Genomic DNA, 19,635 nt, shown 5'->3' with positions numbered 1-19,635 from the left:
GAAAGTAACGTTCACATGACGTGTCACCGCCAAATAACATAGCTCAATGAAACTTGGACCATACACAGAAAGAATTGCTAGAATACATTACAGTACAGTACAGAAAATAACTGAACGAAATACGCAATGAGGCGAACATAAATGACACTTTTATTCGTGATGGTGCCCTGTACATTACAATAGACGGAACATTGTTCTTAATAGGATGTGTGATCACCGCAAACAGCAATGCAAACGCTATGTGCTCATATGCTGGTCACAAGCCAGGTAAGGGGTTCTTGTGGTGGGGGTTCGGTTGTAGGCGCTTCAGTCCGGAACCATGCGGCTGCTACGGTCGCGGGTTCGAATCCTGCCTCGGGCATGGATATGTGTGGTGTCCTTAGGTTAGTTAGGTTTAAGTAGTTCTAAGCCTAGGGGACTGATGACCTCAGATGTTAAGTCCCATAGTGCTTAGAGCCATTTGAACCATTTTTGGTAGGGCTTCCATTCCGCCACCATTGCAGCTGACAGCTGCTGGAGAGTCGTTGGCGCATATGGACATGTTGCAGAACGTCTCCCCAATGCATCGCACAGGTGCTCAATGAGATTTAAGTCAGGAAACGGAAAGACCACCTATTCGCCGAATACGCCCTCGTTCCAAGAGCACCTCCACCTGCGCTGTCGATGCGATCGCGCATTGTCTTCCTTAAATATGAAGTTAGGGTCGAATTCGCCCGTGAAAAGACGCACATGAGGAAGAAGGAAAATGTCACAATAACTTTGACCAGTCAGTATATGTTGTTCGAAGAGCTGAAGGTCAGTACGCCTATGCAACATTATGCTTCCCCATGCCACATCACCTGGACCACCAAAACGACCATTTTCGAGAATACTGGACATACAATCATATGGAGAGAGGTGTAAATATGTAATTCATCCAGAAACATTGTCGAGCATGATCATTTTGATGTTGTAGTATGGTGAGGCATAATAGTGCATGGGCTTGCTGACTTCCAAATCTAAACACAGTACACTCATTGGTCAGAGTTATTGCGACACTGTACTCCTTCCCCATCTGCCTCTTTTCAGTGATGCATTCGGCCCAGACTTCACTGTTGTGAATCACAATGCGCGTCTGCATCGAACTGTGCTTGTAGAGGAGCTCTTGAAACGAGAGGATATTCTGAGAATGGACTGGCCTGCCCCTTCTGCCGACTTAAATCTCATCGAGCACGTGTCGGCTCTGTTGGGGGGACCTGCTACTGTATGTCCACATGCGCCAACGACGATCCATCAGTTGTCAACCGCGCTATTGGAGAAACTGAACGCACTGCAACAAGAAGTACTACTCAGCCTTGTACCCAGCATGGGAACACATTGCAGAACATGAACTGTCGCCTGGGGTAATTACCCAGCCTACTAAGAACCATGTCCCGCCTATCTTAATGGCCAGGGGACCATCATGAATTGCGATGACTTTATTCTAATTATTGTCTTTGAATAAAATAGTCATTTCTGTTAGTCTTATTGTGCAGTTCTTTCAGTTACCTTACTTTACTTTACTGACTCGTGTCTGGAAATAAATCATAGTTTTTGATCACACTACTGGGCCACGTCCAGTGTTCTTTCTTGTCCAGAGGCAGCATCTGTAGGGACAGTTTGGACAGGCCAGGATGTGTTCCATGTCTTGCACAACACCACAATCGCGTCTGACGTCATCCACCTTATCGTGACCCCACCTGATAACTTTTGTTTTCACCAGGGGCCACTCCTGTTCTTATATGGTTCAAAGTCCTCCATCTTTCTTAGTTTGTTGTAGAGTCACAAGGCACTACTTTTGCTGGTGGATATTCATGTGGTGGTTCTTCAATGGTCACTTTTAATAACCTTCTAAGAGATCTTAGTCGTCCAGGCTCGCATGTGGTGCCAAAAAGAGGATGTATCTCATCAACAGATTGTCTGGGCCTCTCTGTGAATTCGTGAAGTGTTCTTCAGGAGATGGGACTCGCAAGACCAGCAGCTCTGTAAATCTTTGCTAGGGGCGTGGGTTTCGTACACTCCACTGTTAATCGACGTGTTTCGTTAAGGCTTATGTTGGCCTTCTTCGCATGTGTCGTTGTGGTCCATACCGGGGCACGCGTATTCAGCTGAAGAGAAGTGCAGTATAGTGCTTGGGCGGTGGTTCTGAGGATAGTAAGTTGCTGTTCATGAGTCTCCGCAAAATATTATTTCTGGAGGTCACCTTCTGACTGATCTTTCCATACTGACGTCGTCTATATGTCAGAGATCTATCCAACGTTACTCCCAAATGGGTTGGTTTATCTGTGTGTTCCAGTTTGGCATTACTCCAGGATGCAATGAGCTTTCCCTTCGCTTGCTGAGATCAAAAGTGGAAAGCACTTACTTTAGTCTTCTGAAAGAGTTATTTTGATGGTACTCTGACAAGACTTTGAGTGTTTTTCCAGTTTCTGCTCTACCTGGTTGAAAGACCTCTCCTCAGCTGTAATAGCCAAGCCATCTGCATATGGGAAATGGTCAGTACAATTAGGTATTGACTGGTCGTTAGTGTCGTCAATATCATTTCCTTAGCCCTTCGTCCCACTTCAACGTGGGATAAGCCCTGTTACTATGGATTTGGCAATGTTAGTGTCAAAGGGTGGCCCGACACCCTTCCTGTCGCCACCCTGTACTCCATGGGGCGGAAGTAGTGTGCCCCAGCTGCCTGCATCTAGTGGAAGCCATGAAACAGTGTGAACGTTTGCAAATGTCTGCGGGTCGTGTAAATGAGGCGGGACATTGGGAACAGCCCAGTATTCACCAAGTGGGATGTGGAAAACCGCCTAAAAACCACATCCAGGCTGGCCGACACACTGGCCCTCGTCGTTAATCCGCCAGGCGGATTCGATCCAGGGCCAGCACACCTACCCGAGTCCAGGAAGCAGTGCACTAGTGCTCTCAGCTAACCTGGCGGATTTGACTGGTCGTTAGTGTACATATTAAAAAAGGAAGGAGGCCAGAACGCATCCCTGGACTAGTCAATTTCTTTGTTTTCTATACTGCTGCAGTTCCTTCTATGTGTGGTTCAAGATTTATCGAGCTATGTTACTTGGCTGTGACACATCGTGCGAAAATTTATTTCATCCTAAAGTTTTTGCACATCAATGTCGTTATAGCTGTTTGTAATCGCTACATTCATTTTTAATTGTCCTGTATATTAATAATACACTACTGGATATTAAAAGTGCTACACCAAGAAGAAATGCAGATGATAAACGCATATTCATTGGACAAATATATTATACTAGAACTGACAGGTGATTACATTTCCACGCAATTTGGGTGCATAGATCCTGAGAAATATTACCCAAAACAACCACCACTGACCGTAATAACGGCCTTGATACGCATGGGCATTGAGTCAAACAGAGTTTGGATTGTGTTTACAGGTACAGCTGCCCATGCAGCTTCAACACGATACCACAGTTCATCAAGAGTAGTGACTGGCGTATTGTGACGAGACAGTTGCTCGGCCACCATTGACCAGACTTTTTCAGTTGGTGAGAGATCTGGAGAAAGTGTTGGCTAGGGCAGCAGTCGAACGCTTTCTGTGTCCAGAAAGGCCCATACAGGACCTCCAACATGCGGTCGTGCATTATCCTGCTGAAATGTAGGGTTTCGCAGGGATCGAATGAAGGGTAGAGCCACGGGTCGTAACACATCTGAAATGTAACGTCCAATGTTCAAAGTGTCGTCAATGAGAACAAGAGGTGACCGAGACGTGTAACCAATGGCACCCCATACCATCACGCGGGGTGATACGCCAGTATGGCAATGACGAATACATGCTTCCAATGTGCGTTCACCACGATGTCGCCAAACACGGATGTGACCATCATGATGCTGTAAACAGAACCTGGATTCATCCGAAAAAATGACGTTTTGCCATTCGTGCACCCAGGTTCGTCATTGAGTACACCATCGCAGGTGCCCCTGTCTGTGATGCAGCGTCAAGGGTAACCGCAGCCACGGTCTCCGAGCTGATTGTCCATGCTGCTGCAAACGTTGCCGAACTGTTCGTGCAGATGGTTGTCGTCTTGCAAACGTCCCCATCTGTTGACTCAGGGATCGAGACGTGGCTGCACCTTCCGTTACTGCCATGCGGATAAGATGACGGTCATCACGACTGCTAATAATACGAGGTCGTTGTGATCCAGCACGGCGTTCCGTATTACCCTCCTGAACCCACCAATTCCATATTCTGCTAACAGCCATTGGATCTCGACCAACGCGAGCAGCAATGTCGCGATACGATAAACCGCAATCGCGATAGGATACTATCAGACCTTTATCAAAGTCGGAAGCGTGATGGTACGCATTTCTCCTCCTTACACGAGGCATCACAAGAACGTGTCACCAGGCAACGCCGGTCAACTGCTGTTTGTGTATGAGAAATCGGTTGGAAACTTTCCTCATGTCAGCACATTGTCGGTGTCGCCACGGGCGCCAATCTTTTGTGAATGCTCTGAAAAGCTAATCATTTGCATATCACAGCATCTTTTTCCTGTCGGTTAAATTTCGCGTCTGTAGCACGCCATCTTCGTAGTGTAGCAATTTTAATGGCCAGTAGTCCGCTCCGCCTGCCGGCGTGGCCGCGTCCATCCGCCCCCTGAGCCGGCCCGCGTTGCAGGTGATCCAGCCGACGCCGGACGCGTCGCCGTGCGGCAGCGAGCGCACGCTGTACGCGGCGGTGCTGCCGCACGCGCAGCTGCTGCCCGGCGCCGCCAGCGCGCGGCCGTCGCTGAGCAGGCCCGCCTCCCCCGCCGCCTCCGCGTCGCTGTCGCCGCCGGCGCCGCCCCCCAGGCTCGCGCCGCTCGCCTCCATCAGCTCCTGTGCAGCTTCGCTGCGCACCGACGACTGCGCCTCCGTCGGCTCCGACTCTGTCTTCCTCGACGACGATGACGTGCTGGACACCGAGGACGAGGTAAAGAGCCGTGTTCTGTTGGTAGAACTACGAATGCGTTTGGCATACAAGGATTGAACGACAATACGAAAACACGAGGTGAAATGCATGCTTCGACATACAAAGTGTATGAGAAAAGTAATGAGATTGATTTTTTTATTTACAAAAGTTTTTGTTTTTTTCGCTTCAAAGTAGCTATACGAGGTCCGTTCAAAAAATTCGTAATTTCGCGCCAATGGTGTGTCGGAGCGGAATGCTGTTGGCATCCCTGCATACGCTTGTGTTCAACCCTTTACAATCTGACGGGACTTCAACGTCCCACTTTATGAAAATGAGTGTAAAACATTCTTTGTCATTTGAATTGCCCGGAAATGTAGCGCGCCACTTATTCTTGCTGTGGTAAATTTTTAATGCATCGCAGTTCTTTCACGGATGTGTTATCTGTGACGCCAAAGCAATTTGAATTTCAGCGCGTGCAGTCCTCGCAGTATTTGGTTGTATACAGTTGCAGGATAATCGTTCAGTTTTTATTCCGCGCATTTCCAGTGACATTCCGACCTCCATATTTCTTTTTCCTATTACTCGGTAAATCAATTTATGCTAATAATTGGCTAGAAGTGGAATATATTATAAATCCTTAGATTAAATCTGTAAAGACAATTTCGTACTTGTAAGTCTCGTCAAGCCTATAGATATGTGTTCTTGCATGACAGGCTATGGCGAGAAAGTTGTAAGGTGAAGAGATCCTGGAGTTACTCCTGGAGTATTTGTCATCTCACATCGATACACCTGATAAGGAAAGCAGAGATTCTGACACAGAACGAGTTTTAGAAAAATTCGAACTCAACAATGTACAAGTGCAAAGAACAAAAAATTATGCCACACCCTCTACCAGTCAACAAGAGAATATTTCCACTTGTTCTGAAGAAGCTGAAGAAATACACGCTTCAACACTGGAAGTGTGTGAGAAAAGTAATGAGACTGATTTTTTATCTACAAAAGTTTTTATTTTTTTTCCTTCTGAATTTGAAAATGACCTGACAGATGACGAACAAGAAATCAACAATGTACATGCGCACCAAGAGGAACTAACAAAAAGCACGTTGCTAGGCGCAAAGACAATACAGACTCTCCCTCTACTGAAAATTAATGAAATGCTGAAATCATGAATGGAATTCTAAAAGTTTCTCGCAAATTTAGGAGACAAAACTGTGCAACACTTGTGAATTCATACATTAGATATTTATGACAAAAGGTAAAACACTTCTGAAGGAAAGAGGAAGGCCAAAGCAAGAAACGTCTCACAGTTCTTTACTGAATAAAAGAAGGAAGAAAGGCTTTTCAGCTTCAAATGAAATTCAGACCCAAAATCTCGAAGCTCATTGGCCAAATTTTGTTGCAAATCGTGGTCGATGTGAAAACTGTGGTATTCATAATATAGAATCAAAGCCTCATTCTAAATGTTCTCATTTAAAGTATTTTTGTGTGTCAATGAAAGAAAAAACTGTCTTTATGAGTACCACTTTTCATGAAGTACTGTTTGTTGCTGTCTGTACCACTGTGACCTGAAGGGACACTCAAGTCCCTTTTTGATAAAAATTAATAAAATTTGCATAATATTATTTGATCTGGTTTTTCTTTATACTAAACCTATTTCCTAACAACTAGAATACCACAGAAAAATTTCGAAACGTCAAAGTCAAAAAATAAAAAATTCAGACCACAAAGGGTTAATGTGTAACTGCTGGAAGTTTTGTTGTTGTATATGTGTTAGTTATTGTTCAGTGCTATATTGAGTACAACGTTGTGTCACACACCTTGCGAATTTCAAGATGGCAGAGTTAGAGGAACAACGCGTCTGCATTAGATTTTGCGTGAAACTCGAGAAAATTTTTACAGACACACTAAATGCTGCAGAAACCCTACAGTATGAGTGCTTAAGCGGTACCCAGTGTTACGAATGGTTCACAGGGTTTAAAACTGGCCGGATGGGAGTTAAAGATGACTCTTCGACGTCTACCGACTACGCTCACGTGAGGAACGTCAACGAAATTGTGTGTGCCAATCGGAGACTATCTGCCCTAGAGATTGCAGAATAATATAACATTTCAGTTGAATCATGTCATGAAATCCTGACACAGCATATTGGAATGCATCTTGCTGCCGCCAAGATCGTCCCACGTCTCACGAGTCAAGACCAGAAAGACCACAGCCTCGCATTCTGTGAAGAGCTTTCGGATTGCGCAAATGTGAGGGAGATGTTCCTTAAGAGAATCATAACTGGTGATGGTACATAGGTCTATAGTTATGATATTGAGACCAAAGGTCAGTCTTCACAATAGGTCGATAAAGTTTCTACAAGACCAAAAAAAGCTCGTCAGCTCAGGTCAAATGACAAAGCCATTCTGATAGTTTTCTTTGACTTTGAAGGATTAGTTCATTATGAACTCATGCCACGGGGAAAAACGGTTAATCGATGGTACTACTGGGATGTGTTGCGACGCCTGCGAGAAAATGTGAGAAGGAAATGACCTGAAAAGTGGAAACACAATTCATGGCTCTTGCATCATGGTAACGCATCCAGACATTCATCCTTGCTGGTGCGTGATTATTGCACAAAAAACGAAATCACTGAGTTGCCTCATCCTCCGTACTCTCCAGACCTGGCTCCTGCAGACTTGTTTTTTTTATTCCAAAGTTGAAAACCTCGTTGAAAGGAATAAGATTTGCAACGATAGACGATATAAAAGGAGCTTCACGTGATCCAGCAAAAGGTGTGCAAAGACTACTTCTGGAAGTGGAAACAGCGTTGGGGGCAATGTATCAGTTGCGGAAATGCGTCTTACGAAGGAGACCTTGCACAATAAGCAAAAGCTAAACGTAGACAAATTTTATGGACAAAGCTCTGGAATTTTTTGAACAGACCTCGTACACCGACGGCGTCGTTGTTCCCTGACTTGGTAGTAGCGCTGAAATACTTCAACTTATAGGGCCTTTACCATGTCGATCACATTCTTTTGAATGTTCTCCAGAGTCCCAAAATGACATCCTTTTAAGACACTTTTCAGTTTTGGGAAAAGAAAAAAGTCACGAGGACGCAGATCTGATGAATAGGGGGGCTGTGGAATAACAGGAACTCCTTTCGAGGCCAAAAATTCCGTGATGGAAGTGTTAAGAGTGACATGAGGTGTTGTCATACTGTAACATCCACATGTCTGCAAAGGGCAAAGCTTTGGTCAAAATTTTATGTATTGTGAAAGTGTTTAACAGGTAACCCATCATCCTTATTGTTATACGATTGTCTGATCTCACACCAGCACACACGCATTCGACGTTTTCGTTGGTTTTTGAAGTTGAATGTCTCCCTGAGCGAGGTTCATCTTTGACATGTTCCCGGCCTTCCAAAATTGATTTGGAATATTCCCCACGGGCCTGTTTCAACTTTTCAGAGGTCGCACTCGAGGATTCTCAAGTTTAATACAAAACTTGATTGCATAACATTGTTCTAAATTCCGCTGTTCCATTTTAACAGCTCACAACAAAGACACTACTCACTTTCTGGCGCTCTCAAAAATCACGTGATAGCTGTACACAGCTGAAACTCGGACAGAGCATGTAGAAGAGACCGACGAACACGCCAGTGTACAGTAGTAGTACAACACAGCGTTGTCATATTGTTTGCAGTGTTGTCAGTCTCATTATTTTTCTCACGCACATCATAAATGCAGAAGCTAACCAAGCCTGCAGGTTGCGCTGTTGTATTTGACAATAACGGTATCTGAGTAATGTCCTCAATCCATTGCAATTAACAGCTGCGGTCAGAACAGTGTTCTACACAGTTGTCACTGCACTGTGTTGGAGATACGTGAATTCTCATGTGGGCAAATTGTTGGTGCCCTTATGACGGGTGCTTCCAAAACCAAGGTAGCTGAAGTGTTCATTGTTTCAAGAAGCATTGTATCTAAGATTTATAGCACATACAGGTAAAGCGGAAAAACATCGTCTGTTTAGTCACAATGCAGATGAAACTGTGTGTTCAGTGTTCACGACAGAAGCTCATCTAAGAGGATTGTGACGAAAAATAAGAGGACAGCAGCTCCAGATGTCACTGCAGAACTGAATGCCACACCCCTGAACGCTGTCAGCACTAAAATAACATGAACGCAGCACCATAAGCTGCTAATCACAAAATGCTCATCAGTGACACAAATGCCAGTAACAGAAAAAACTTGGTTCTGAAGCCATAAAACCTGGACTATGGAGCAATGGAGGAATGGCATTTGGTCAGATGAGTCTTGCACACTATTGCCAACTTCTGGCTGAGTTTTCGTCCAAAGATTGAAACATGGTGGGGGGGGGGGGGGGGGGGCAGTGACGATTTCAATAGCCATAGTGGTGTATGTTTGGAGTTTAATGACGCTCAACACCAGGGTTATCAGCACCCCAAAGGCAGCTGTAGTGGCATATTCCATGGTTACACTGCAAAGTAGCATTACTGCCAAGGTTTATGTGACCATTTTGGCTATCAGGTCCATCCCATTGTACAATGTTAGTTCCCCAATGGTGATTCTGGGGTCCAAGACTGCAGGGCCCCTGCACATCGTCCAGCATTGAATTGTTGCTTCCTCCATGTCCGCCACAGTCACTAGGTCTCTAAATTATTGAGCCTTTGGAGAGAAGGGTGTATGATCGCTACCTACCCCCATCCCCGTTACCTGAACTTGCCACTCTTTTCAGGAAGAATGGTGCACTCCCTTCTTAGGTTGGTGTACAGATTGCACCTCGCAACTCTCACGATTTATCTCAGTGACCAGCTATGCTGTGCGCTATTCTTCCTTAGCATCAAACTTCTTTCTTCCATGCAGATTTCTGTAAGTGCAGTGGCTATAAAACAAAACACAGCTTCTCTACTTAAATAAATTTTGGATCGGTTCCAATAAACTCTGTATATTGTCACAAACTTTCATAAACAGTTACAGATTGCATGGGAAGTTATTACTCCCAGAACCAACTCATATTGCTGTCTTAAAGCCATCTCATTAACATGTCTGTGAATAGTATAAAACAACAACCACTTACATACATCATATTCATCTTCTAGGTGCTGGATGTCTTCCATGGTACCATAGCTCCTTCATTCCTCCTTGCTCCATGGAGATTACATATGCTCTCGAGCATGTTAACTCTGCACCTGTTGAGTAATACTTTCCCACAGTATGTGGTCTGCTGTTTACAAACTAATTGCAGTGGCACACATCTTTACTCTAAGCTCTATATTTTACGATGTGATACATGCCTTTCCATGAATGGCATGTATCACTGCATATCCCTTCACTAAAAGAAAAGACATCATAATCATACATTTAACAATCTATCAATACAAACATACATATCCTCTAATTAGAATTTTCGTTAGCTCTGTTGTTTTATATTTAATAGCTCCTCTAACTTTGGCTAGCAAAATGGCATAGAGTGAACCACAATTACATTGCTTTCTCTCAGAGCACTTTCATCTCTTTAAACATTAATTCCATTACTTTGTATTCTTGTCTTTGGATGAAGCAATTGTTATACACTATTTTAGGATCAAACTTCAGATTATGCAGAGACTCAAATACTAGTGGTAAACTACAGTGTTAGCTAATTTTTACTTTCTCAGTTTGTTATCCAGTTTAGAGGAGATGTTCCCTTAAGCAGAGTCCTTATTCCTTTTCTTCACAAATATTATTCTTAAGCATTTCTCTCTTCTTTAAGGCTATCTTTCTGGGGATTCAGTACCCTTTTTCTCTTATTTTGTAGGCCCAGTCAGTGTGATGTACCTCTCCTTTCCTCTAAAGAGTTTGGGGTCCTTCCTTCCACAGGTCCACTTGAACCTGGCATAAGATCCCTTGTTTGGGCTTTACTTACCCACAAATTGGTTGGGATCATCCCTTCCTTGAGTACTTCATTAGTTCTTCCCTTCCACTTCACCTCATCTTAAGGCCACACCCTCCATGAAACTCCAGCTATCTCCTGCTTTTCCACTACATGTTCTCCTGTCTATTTTCCTCCCCCCAATACTCCTTTTCCTTCTTAATGTGGGCTTGTTATTTTTATATCAAGCTTATTAGTAGGACACTCTGTCCAACTCCTCCCTCCCCTTGAAAGAGCGTCTAGCCTAGCAAAAAAATACCCTTAAATCATTTTTGTTTGTGCATAGTCTGTATGTGAGTATATGCATGTGGGTGGGTGTTTGTGTATGTGCGTGTGTGATTGTGTGTGTGTGTGTGTGTGTGTGTGAGAGAGAGAGAGAGAGAGAGAGAGGAGTAGTATACACAAATCCCATACCTCCCCTGTAAAAGTTAAACACAAACTCACCCACAAAACATCAAATTACTACAAAAGTTAACAAAGAGCGTCACTTACATTCTCGATAATCATGACATGACACATCTTGTACCATGTTCTTCAAATTCATAGCCAACTGACTTTTTTTTCATCACGTAGTTCATTGTTTGTACTTCTTTACCATTTCCACATTGTATAACCTATCTCTTTCTCCATTGTTGGCTTTATCAAAAATAATGCTTTGAGGTGTGGCACCCTGTCAACTCTGTATGGGCCAACAAACTTAGGAAAAAATTTACTTATCTCTTTCTTGAGGGTTGAACTCGTGTGATGGTCGTTAATTGGTACTATATCTACAATATTAAATTCTGGTATTTGCGCCTGTATATTATACCATTTCACTCATGAATCCTCACTGTCTATTATGTTTTTCTGCACTTGTTGATGTACGTCGGCTATCAATCTCATTACAGCCTGAGGCCAACTAAACAATTTTAATAAAGGTTATCCTGTAAACGGCTTATCCATTATTTACATAGATGACAATTGTAATCTTACCCCCCCTACACATCACTATTAAAATTCTCTTAGTCTCTTCACTGTTTTCAAAAGCTTTGAGAGGCGTAAGATATACCAAAGGAAAACCTTTTACTTATCTTCATCATCTCATTGTTGTTGGCTCCAAGTCTTTCATCTGGGGTACATTCTTGAGGCTGTAATTTTTATAACATTGTGGGTTCTTGTGGACCTGAGTAACTGATGAAGATTTGCCTATTGCTATGAATATCTTAGTAGTTTATCCCATTCTTCTAAATCTCAATCTACATCTACATCTACATTTATACTCCGCAAGCCACCCAACGGTGCATGGCGGAGGGCACTTTACGTGCCACTGTCATTACCTCCCTTTCCTGTTCCACTCGTGTATGGTTCGCGGGAAGAACGACTGCCGGAAAGCCTCCGCACGCGCTCGAATCTCTCTAATTTTATATTCGTGATCTCCTCGGGAGGTATAAGTAGGGGGAAGCAATATATTCAATACCTCACCCAGAAATGCATCCTCTCGAAACCTGGACAGCAAGCTACACCGCGATGCAGAGCACCTCTCTTGCAGAGTCTGCCACTTGAGCTTGCTAAACAGCTCCATAACGCTATCATGCTTACCAAATAACCCTGTGACGAAACACGCCACTCTTCTTTGGATCTTCTCTATCTCCTCTGTCAACCTGACCTGGTATGGATCCCACACTGATGAGCAATACTCAAGTATAGGCCGAACGAGTTTTTTGTAGGCCACCTCCTTTGTTGATGGACTACATTTTCTAAGGACCCTCCCAATGAACCTCAATCTGGCACCCGCCTTACCAACAATTAATTTTATATGATCATTCCACTTCAAATGATTCTGTACGGATACTCCCAGATATTTTACAGAAATAACTGCTACCAGTGTTTGTTCCACTATCATATAATCATACAATAAAGGATCCTTCTTTCTATGTATTCGCAATACATTACATTTGTCTATGGTTAAGGGTCAGTTGCCACTCACTGCACTAAGTGCCTATCTGCTGCAGATCTTCCTGCATTTCACTACAATTTTCTAATGCTGCAACTTCTCTGTATACTACAGCATCATCCACGAAAAGTCGCATGGAACTTCCGACACTATCTACTAGGTCATTTATATATGTTGTGAAAAGCAATGGTCCCATAACACTCCCCTGTGGTACGCCAGAGGTTACTTTAACGTCTGTAGATGTATCTCCATTGAGAACAACATGCTGTGTTCTGTTTGCTAAAAATTCTTCAATCCAGCCACACAGCTGGTCTGATATTCTGTAGGCTCTTACTTTGTTTATCGGGCAACAGTGAAGAACTGTTTCAAATGCCTTCCGGAAGTCAAGGAAAATGGCAGCTACCTGGGAGCCTGTATCTAATATTTTCTGGGTCTCATGAACAAATAAAGCGAGTTGGGTCTCACACGATCGCTGTTTCTGGAATCCATGTTGATTCCTACATAGTAGATTCTGGGTTTCCAGAAATGACATGATACGTGAGCAAAAAACATGTTCTAAACTTCTACAATAGATCGATGTCAGAGATATTGGCCTATAGTTTTGCGCATCTGCTCGACGACCCTTCTTGAAAACTGGGACTACCTGTGCTCTTTTCCAATCATTTGGAACCTTCCGTTCCTCTAGAGACTTGCAGTTCACACCTGTTAGAAGGGGGCAAGTTCTTTCGCGTACTCTGTGTAGAATCGAACTGGTATCCCGTCAGGTCCAGTGGACTTTCCTTTGTTGAGTGATTTCAGTTGCTTTTCTATTCCTTGGACACTTATTTCGATGTCAGCCATTTTTTCGTTTGTGCGAGGATTTAGAGAAGGAACTGCAGTGTGGTGAAACAGCTTTGGAAAAAAGACTTCACAATCTCCATTTCAGAACACTAATTCACATTGTTGTTGACAAACTTAGAAAAACGTCTACTTCCATCAAAGACGTGCCCACTACTCCTTACATTCTGCCATACTAACTATTTTCCAAAGAGTTTACAAAACAAAAGAGCTTACAAACTTTCTTAACAAAAGAAGGATCTTCCAGTTATATCATTATTTTATAAATGTGTCCAGAAATCAATTTAATTATTAACATTAGATTGTGCAATTAATAATATGAATTTTAGTTTACCTATAAATTTTGTTATTTCAAATATTTTTAAAAGAAGAGTAATTTTAACCATTAGTACATATCGATTATAACAAATTAATTTCTTTTTATACATTTTAGCCTGAAACATAACACATCATATACAAAATCATATGAAGTCTATGCAGTTAGACAGCTGATACAATGTTCACCATTACAAGAAATGATAGTATACATGGTATTAGTTATTTGCATAAAAAAAGGTAATGTTGGAGTAGGGTGACCCATTATGCAGTCCTGTTGTTAAATGTGGATATTCATTAATTATCCCTCAGAATTTGGGAATCAATTGCAACCAACCTGAATGCCTCATCGAACAGTAAGTCCTACACAACCTAGCAATTTTTTTCAATGTGCATTCACTATGGTTACTTTGCAGGTGGTATTTCAAAATAGCAATGTGTCTAACATTTTCCCAAGCTTTGAAGTTCTACCCACAAACTATGGGCCATTGTCTGTCAACAATGTACATGGCTTTCCTATATCTGAGAAATATTTTCGTAGACATCTAATTGCTGTCTCTGTGTTGACATGCTTAATAGGATAGAGTTTAGCATACTTAGATAACGCTCAACTAGTACAAATATTTAAGTCAACCCCCTCTACTCGTTGGTAATTCACACACCCTATTAAGAACAGTGTTGTGTCTATTGTAATGTGCAGGGCACCATCACGAATAAAAGTGTCATTTATGTTCGTCTCATTGCGTATTTCATTCAGTTGTTTTCAATTGCTTGCACAACAATCGAAATTTTCAACTTTCTTTTGGATTCTCTGTAATTCTTGTTGATGTATGAACCAAGTACACAGGTACATAAGAACAAAAGTAACATTTACATGACATGTCACTGCCAAATAACATAGCTCAATGAAACTTGGACCATACATATAAAGAATTGCTAGAATACATCACAGTACAGTACAGAAAATAAGAAATCAATTGTCCCTCCTTGGCTTAAGGTTTTCCACTTACCCCAAAAATATGGATCATCAGTTATATCCTTTATTCTTAAGGCTAGGTTTCTTACTTCATTATTAGCATAAGTTATTGATAAATAATGAATGTTGAAGGCAACACCAGGACCTTCCATTCGTGCTCAGTGGTAAGCGTGATGATGCATCAGGAACAACATTTTATGAGCCATTTATATACTTAATGTTAGTTTGATATTCTATCGTAATTAGTACCCAACTTATTGACGTCCTATGTAGTAGTCAACTTTACATAAGGAAAGCTAGTGCTTGATGATCAGTCTACACTATTAATTTAGATTCCCAAATTAGAATTAGAATTTTTTGTACACTCCACACTATAGCAAGTGATTCTTTCTCTGTTGCTGTGTAGTTCAAGTCATGTTTGGTTAGAGCTCCGCTCTCAAAAGCTAGTGTATTACGTTCTCCCATGCTAATATCCCACTCTCCCTGAAACAACTCACATGTTATTCCATACTCTGAGGCTTCAGTACTTGAAATAAAAGGTTTGTCCATCTGAGGGTGTTTTAAAATGGGTGCCTCTGCTAGACCTACTTTAATCTCATTAAAGGCCTAACACTCTTCGTTACCCCAAATCCATTTTGTTTTTTTCTCCAGTAAGTTTGATAGGTGTATAGGTTGACATTGAATATACACTCCTGGAAATTGAAATAAGAACACCGTGAATTCATTGTCCCAGGAAGGGGAAACTTTATTGACACATTCCTGGGGTCAGATACATCACATGATCACACTGACAGAACCACAGGCACATAGACACAGGCAACAGAGCATGCACAATGTCGGCACTAGTACAGTGTATATCCACCTTTCGCAGCAATGCAGGCTGCTATTCTCCCATGGAGACGATCGTAGAGATGCTGGATGTAGTCCTGTGGAACGGCTTGCCATGCCATTTCCACCTGGCGCCTCAGTTGGACCAGCATTCGTGCTGGACGTGCAGACCGCGTAAGACGACGCTTCATCCAGTCCCAAACATGCTCAATGGGGGACAGATCCGGAGATCTTGCTGGCCAGGGTAGTTGACTTACACCTTCTAGAGCACGTTGGGTGGCACGGGATACATGCGGACGTGCATTGTCCTGTTGGAACAGCAAGTTCCCTTGCCGGTCTAGGAATGGTAGAACGATGGGTTCGATGACGGTTTGGATGTACCGTGCACTATTCAGTGTCCCCTCGACAATCACCAGTGGTGTACGGCCAGTGTAGGAGATCGCTCCCCACACCATGACGCCGGGTGTTGGCCCTGTGTGCCTCGGTCGTATGCAGTCCTGATTGTGGCGCTCACCTGCACGGCGCCAAACACGCATACGACCATCATTGGCACCAAGGCAGAAGCGACTCTCATCGCTGAAGACGACACGTCTCCATTCGTCCCTCCATTCACGCCTGTCGCGACACCACTGGAGGCGGGCTGCACGATGTTGGGGCGTGAGCGGAAGACGGCCTAACGGTGTGCGTGACCGTAGCCCAGCTTCATGGAGACGGTTGCGAATGGTCCTCGCCGATACCCCAGGAGCAACAGTGTCCCTAATTTACTGGGAAGTGGCGGTGCGGTCCCCTACGGCACTGCGTAGGATCCTACGATCTTGGCGTGTATCCGTGCGTCGCTGCGGTCCGGTCCCAGGTCGACGGGCACGTGCACCTTCCGCCGACCACTGGCGACAACATCGATGTACTGTGGAGACCTCACGCCCCACGTGTTGAGCAATTCGGCGGTACGTCCACCCGGCCTCCCGCATGCCCACTATACGCCCTCGCTCAAAGTCCGTCAACTGCACATACGGTTCATGTCCACGCTGTCGCGGCATGCTACCAGTGTTAAAGACCGCGATGGAGCTCCGTATGCCATGGCAAACTGGCTGACACTGACGGCGGCGGTGCACAAATGCTGCGCAGCTAGCGCCATTCGACGGCCAACACCGCGGTTCCTGGTGTGTCCGCTGTGCCGTGCGTGTGATCATTGCTTGTACAGCCCTCTCACAGTGTCCGGAGCAAGTATGGTGGGTCTGACACACCGGTGTCAATGTGTTCTTTTTTCCATTTCCAGGAGTGTATTTGCTATAGAATCCTGCTAACCTCAGAAATGCTTTCAGTTGTTTTGTACTTTTAGGTTCTTGACATTATTTTATGGCTCTTATCTTATATGGACTTGCTTTTATTCCATTTATGCCTACCAAGTGACCCAAAATCGACTTTGACAGTATTATAGTGATTCCTTTAACATGAAACCTTTCTAATGTTTGAACCAGTAAATCACAATGTCCTTCCCATGTCTGGAGTTCTAGGAGTGTGTCATGTAAATGGATTATTGGTTCTTTCAATAAATACTTTCCCAGCACATCATCCAAGACTTATTAATACTGACACTGATATATTTAATCCAAAGGGTAACACTCTAACTTGTTATGACTTACCCTTATACAAAAAAGCAGTAAATTTCTTTGAAGTATCATCAAGTTTGACTTGTCAGTGCCTAATATGAGATCCATTGAGCTAAAATACTTTGCTTGCTCAAACATCATCAATATTTCATTTATACTGACCAGTTGACCTTTTTCAGTTTCTATAAGGTTATATAGAGCATGGGGGTTCAACACTAGACGTACTGCCGACATTGCTATATGCAATACTAACAGGTTATTGCACACACTAGAACGCCTCTCTATCATTCCTCCTTCTATCATTTTATTAATCGCCTATTGTATCGCTGGTGGTACACTTAATGGTACCGGATAGGGTTTATAGAAAAAAGGCGATTCATCTTTGATCTTAAAACTACATATATAGTTACCAAGTATTCGAGGTTTATCTGAGATAACTTCACTACACTTCATCAATATGTGGTATAGATCATTTTTCTATAACTCAGTTAACAGATCAGATTCATAAGCTTTTGTCCTAATTAATTCTTGCAGTATACTTCGTGTATCCAAAGTATTCTCTCAATCTATCGTGGTGATTGTTGCTACAAGGTAGATGTTACATGCCTTGGTACAACCAATAATCTTGCCACTAAATGGTACTACAAATACTTGGTCTTGCTATGTATATGTTCATATCCATGCTGAAAAATCCGGTATTACTTTAAATCTTATCAGTCAGTCAGTACCTAGTAACAACTGCAAATTTACATTAGACATTACTAAGCATCTCTGCATAAATATAAAATTGTTTAATGCCATCAGTAACCGCACATTATGATTAATTTTCTTGCTTTGCTTCCAGTTAATCCTACAATGTGTACCCCTGTAAGTGGCCATATTGGATACACTCTCTTATATTTTAATACACCAAACAAAGACTCAGATACAATAGAAATTTCACTTCCTGAATCTATGTGCACACTCACTTCCTGACTGTCAATCATCCCAAAACTATTATTTTAGTAAACTCAATATCTGTTTCTTTTTCTTCTTCAGCGAGTAACCAGTTTTGAAGTCATATTACCTTTTTTTTCATATGGGCCTACACTTAGTTGAAGATGTGCTGAATCATGACCCCTTGACCAGGACATTGATTGTCTACAACTATTGTTGTATGGTATGGTTTGTCAAAAAAGGCTGCACTATCCTAGCACCTTTCCTTTAGTCCAGCATTTGTAAATGATTGTGTATCAATGTTTTGTACTCCCAGTCTTTGTTGTTTAGATTTACTGTTCTGACTTTTATTTACCTGAGAATAATTAACCTCCTGTTTTTTCTGGTATTTAGGGTTAAATTTACATCATTCCTGCCATGTATCCTCATGACTGGGATTAGGTGCTCATTATTCATCCCATCGAGATTTTCAACAAATGACAGCAATTCATTCATGGTAGACCAACTTCTATATAAAATTTCCTTTCCACATGGTACAGCAAATGCCTTACCAGTGCCTTTGTTGGATTACCTTAATAGTTACATCTTGTTAGATGCCATTCTATATACTTTTTGAGACTACCCCATGAACTGTTAAAATCTTCTGGGTCTAATAATTCTAGTGTCAAATTCTCTCATATTGTGTTAGACAGTTGAATATCTCCTGAGAATCATCCCACTCAGCAGCATTCCCTAGCAAATAACTCAATGTGAAATCTATCTTTCTAGAGTCTTCCCACTTCTGTGATAATGACCTGCGAATCATTCGCAGGAAGTACATTGGACTTACTTCCCCATCTGGTTTAAACTTTGGAAAATGCTTGTAAAAGTTCATTCCACTTCCCAACTGTTATTCCTCTAATAGTGTTAAATCAAAAGATTTACCTTTAAGTTGACTTTCTGTTAATACCCTTCCACTTTTTGCCAATTTGTCCCATGGTCCTTTTAGCTCATTGGTGTTGTTAGTGACTTCCTCACAATTTCCTAAAGTCTCCTGACATTTCTGATCTAACAATGCTTGTATTTTTTTCAACAAACCTGAGTGTATCTCATACAAATATACAGAATCTCTGTTGTTGCTTCCCTGTTCTAAAATTTCTATGCACATTTGGGCATCTGACGCCTGATCTTTTACCAGTTTACATTCTGTTTCTGCAAAGTAATGTAAACTATCTACATCCATATGCAAATCTTTAATATTTTCATGTATCTCTTCCCAAAATAAGTCACATTCTTTCACGACTTTGGTGTGTATTTCTTCTCTTAACACATTGAGTCTTTGATCTAGATTATGTCCTAAATGTGCTGT

At 42.4% G+C, this 19,635-nt stretch overlaps 1 protein-coding gene across 1 annotated transcript in view; it reads left to right on the top strand.

The window, feature by feature from the left end:
• The window catches only part of LOC126199600 (uncharacterized), a 1,222,178-nt gene that overhangs the window by 1,180,261 nt on the left and 22,282 nt on the right, over positions 1-19,635 (top strand). Inside the window, exon 7 of the mRNA XM_049936527.1 lies at positions 4,667-4,960. Within this exon, the coding sequence (XP_049792484.1) occupies positions 4,667-4,960 (294 nt within the window). The remainder of the gene's footprint in view (positions 1-4,666; positions 4,961-19,635) is intronic.

This window comes from Schistocerca nitens, chromosome 8 (assembly GCF_023898315.1).
Source record: "Schistocerca nitens isolate TAMUIC-IGC-003100 chromosome 8, iqSchNite1.1, whole genome shotgun sequence".
NCBI lineage: Eukaryota > Metazoa > Arthropoda > Insecta > Orthoptera > Acrididae > Schistocerca > Schistocerca nitens.
Note: the sequence above shows the minus strand (reverse complement) of the source record. Positions and strands in the feature narration are given on the sequence as shown.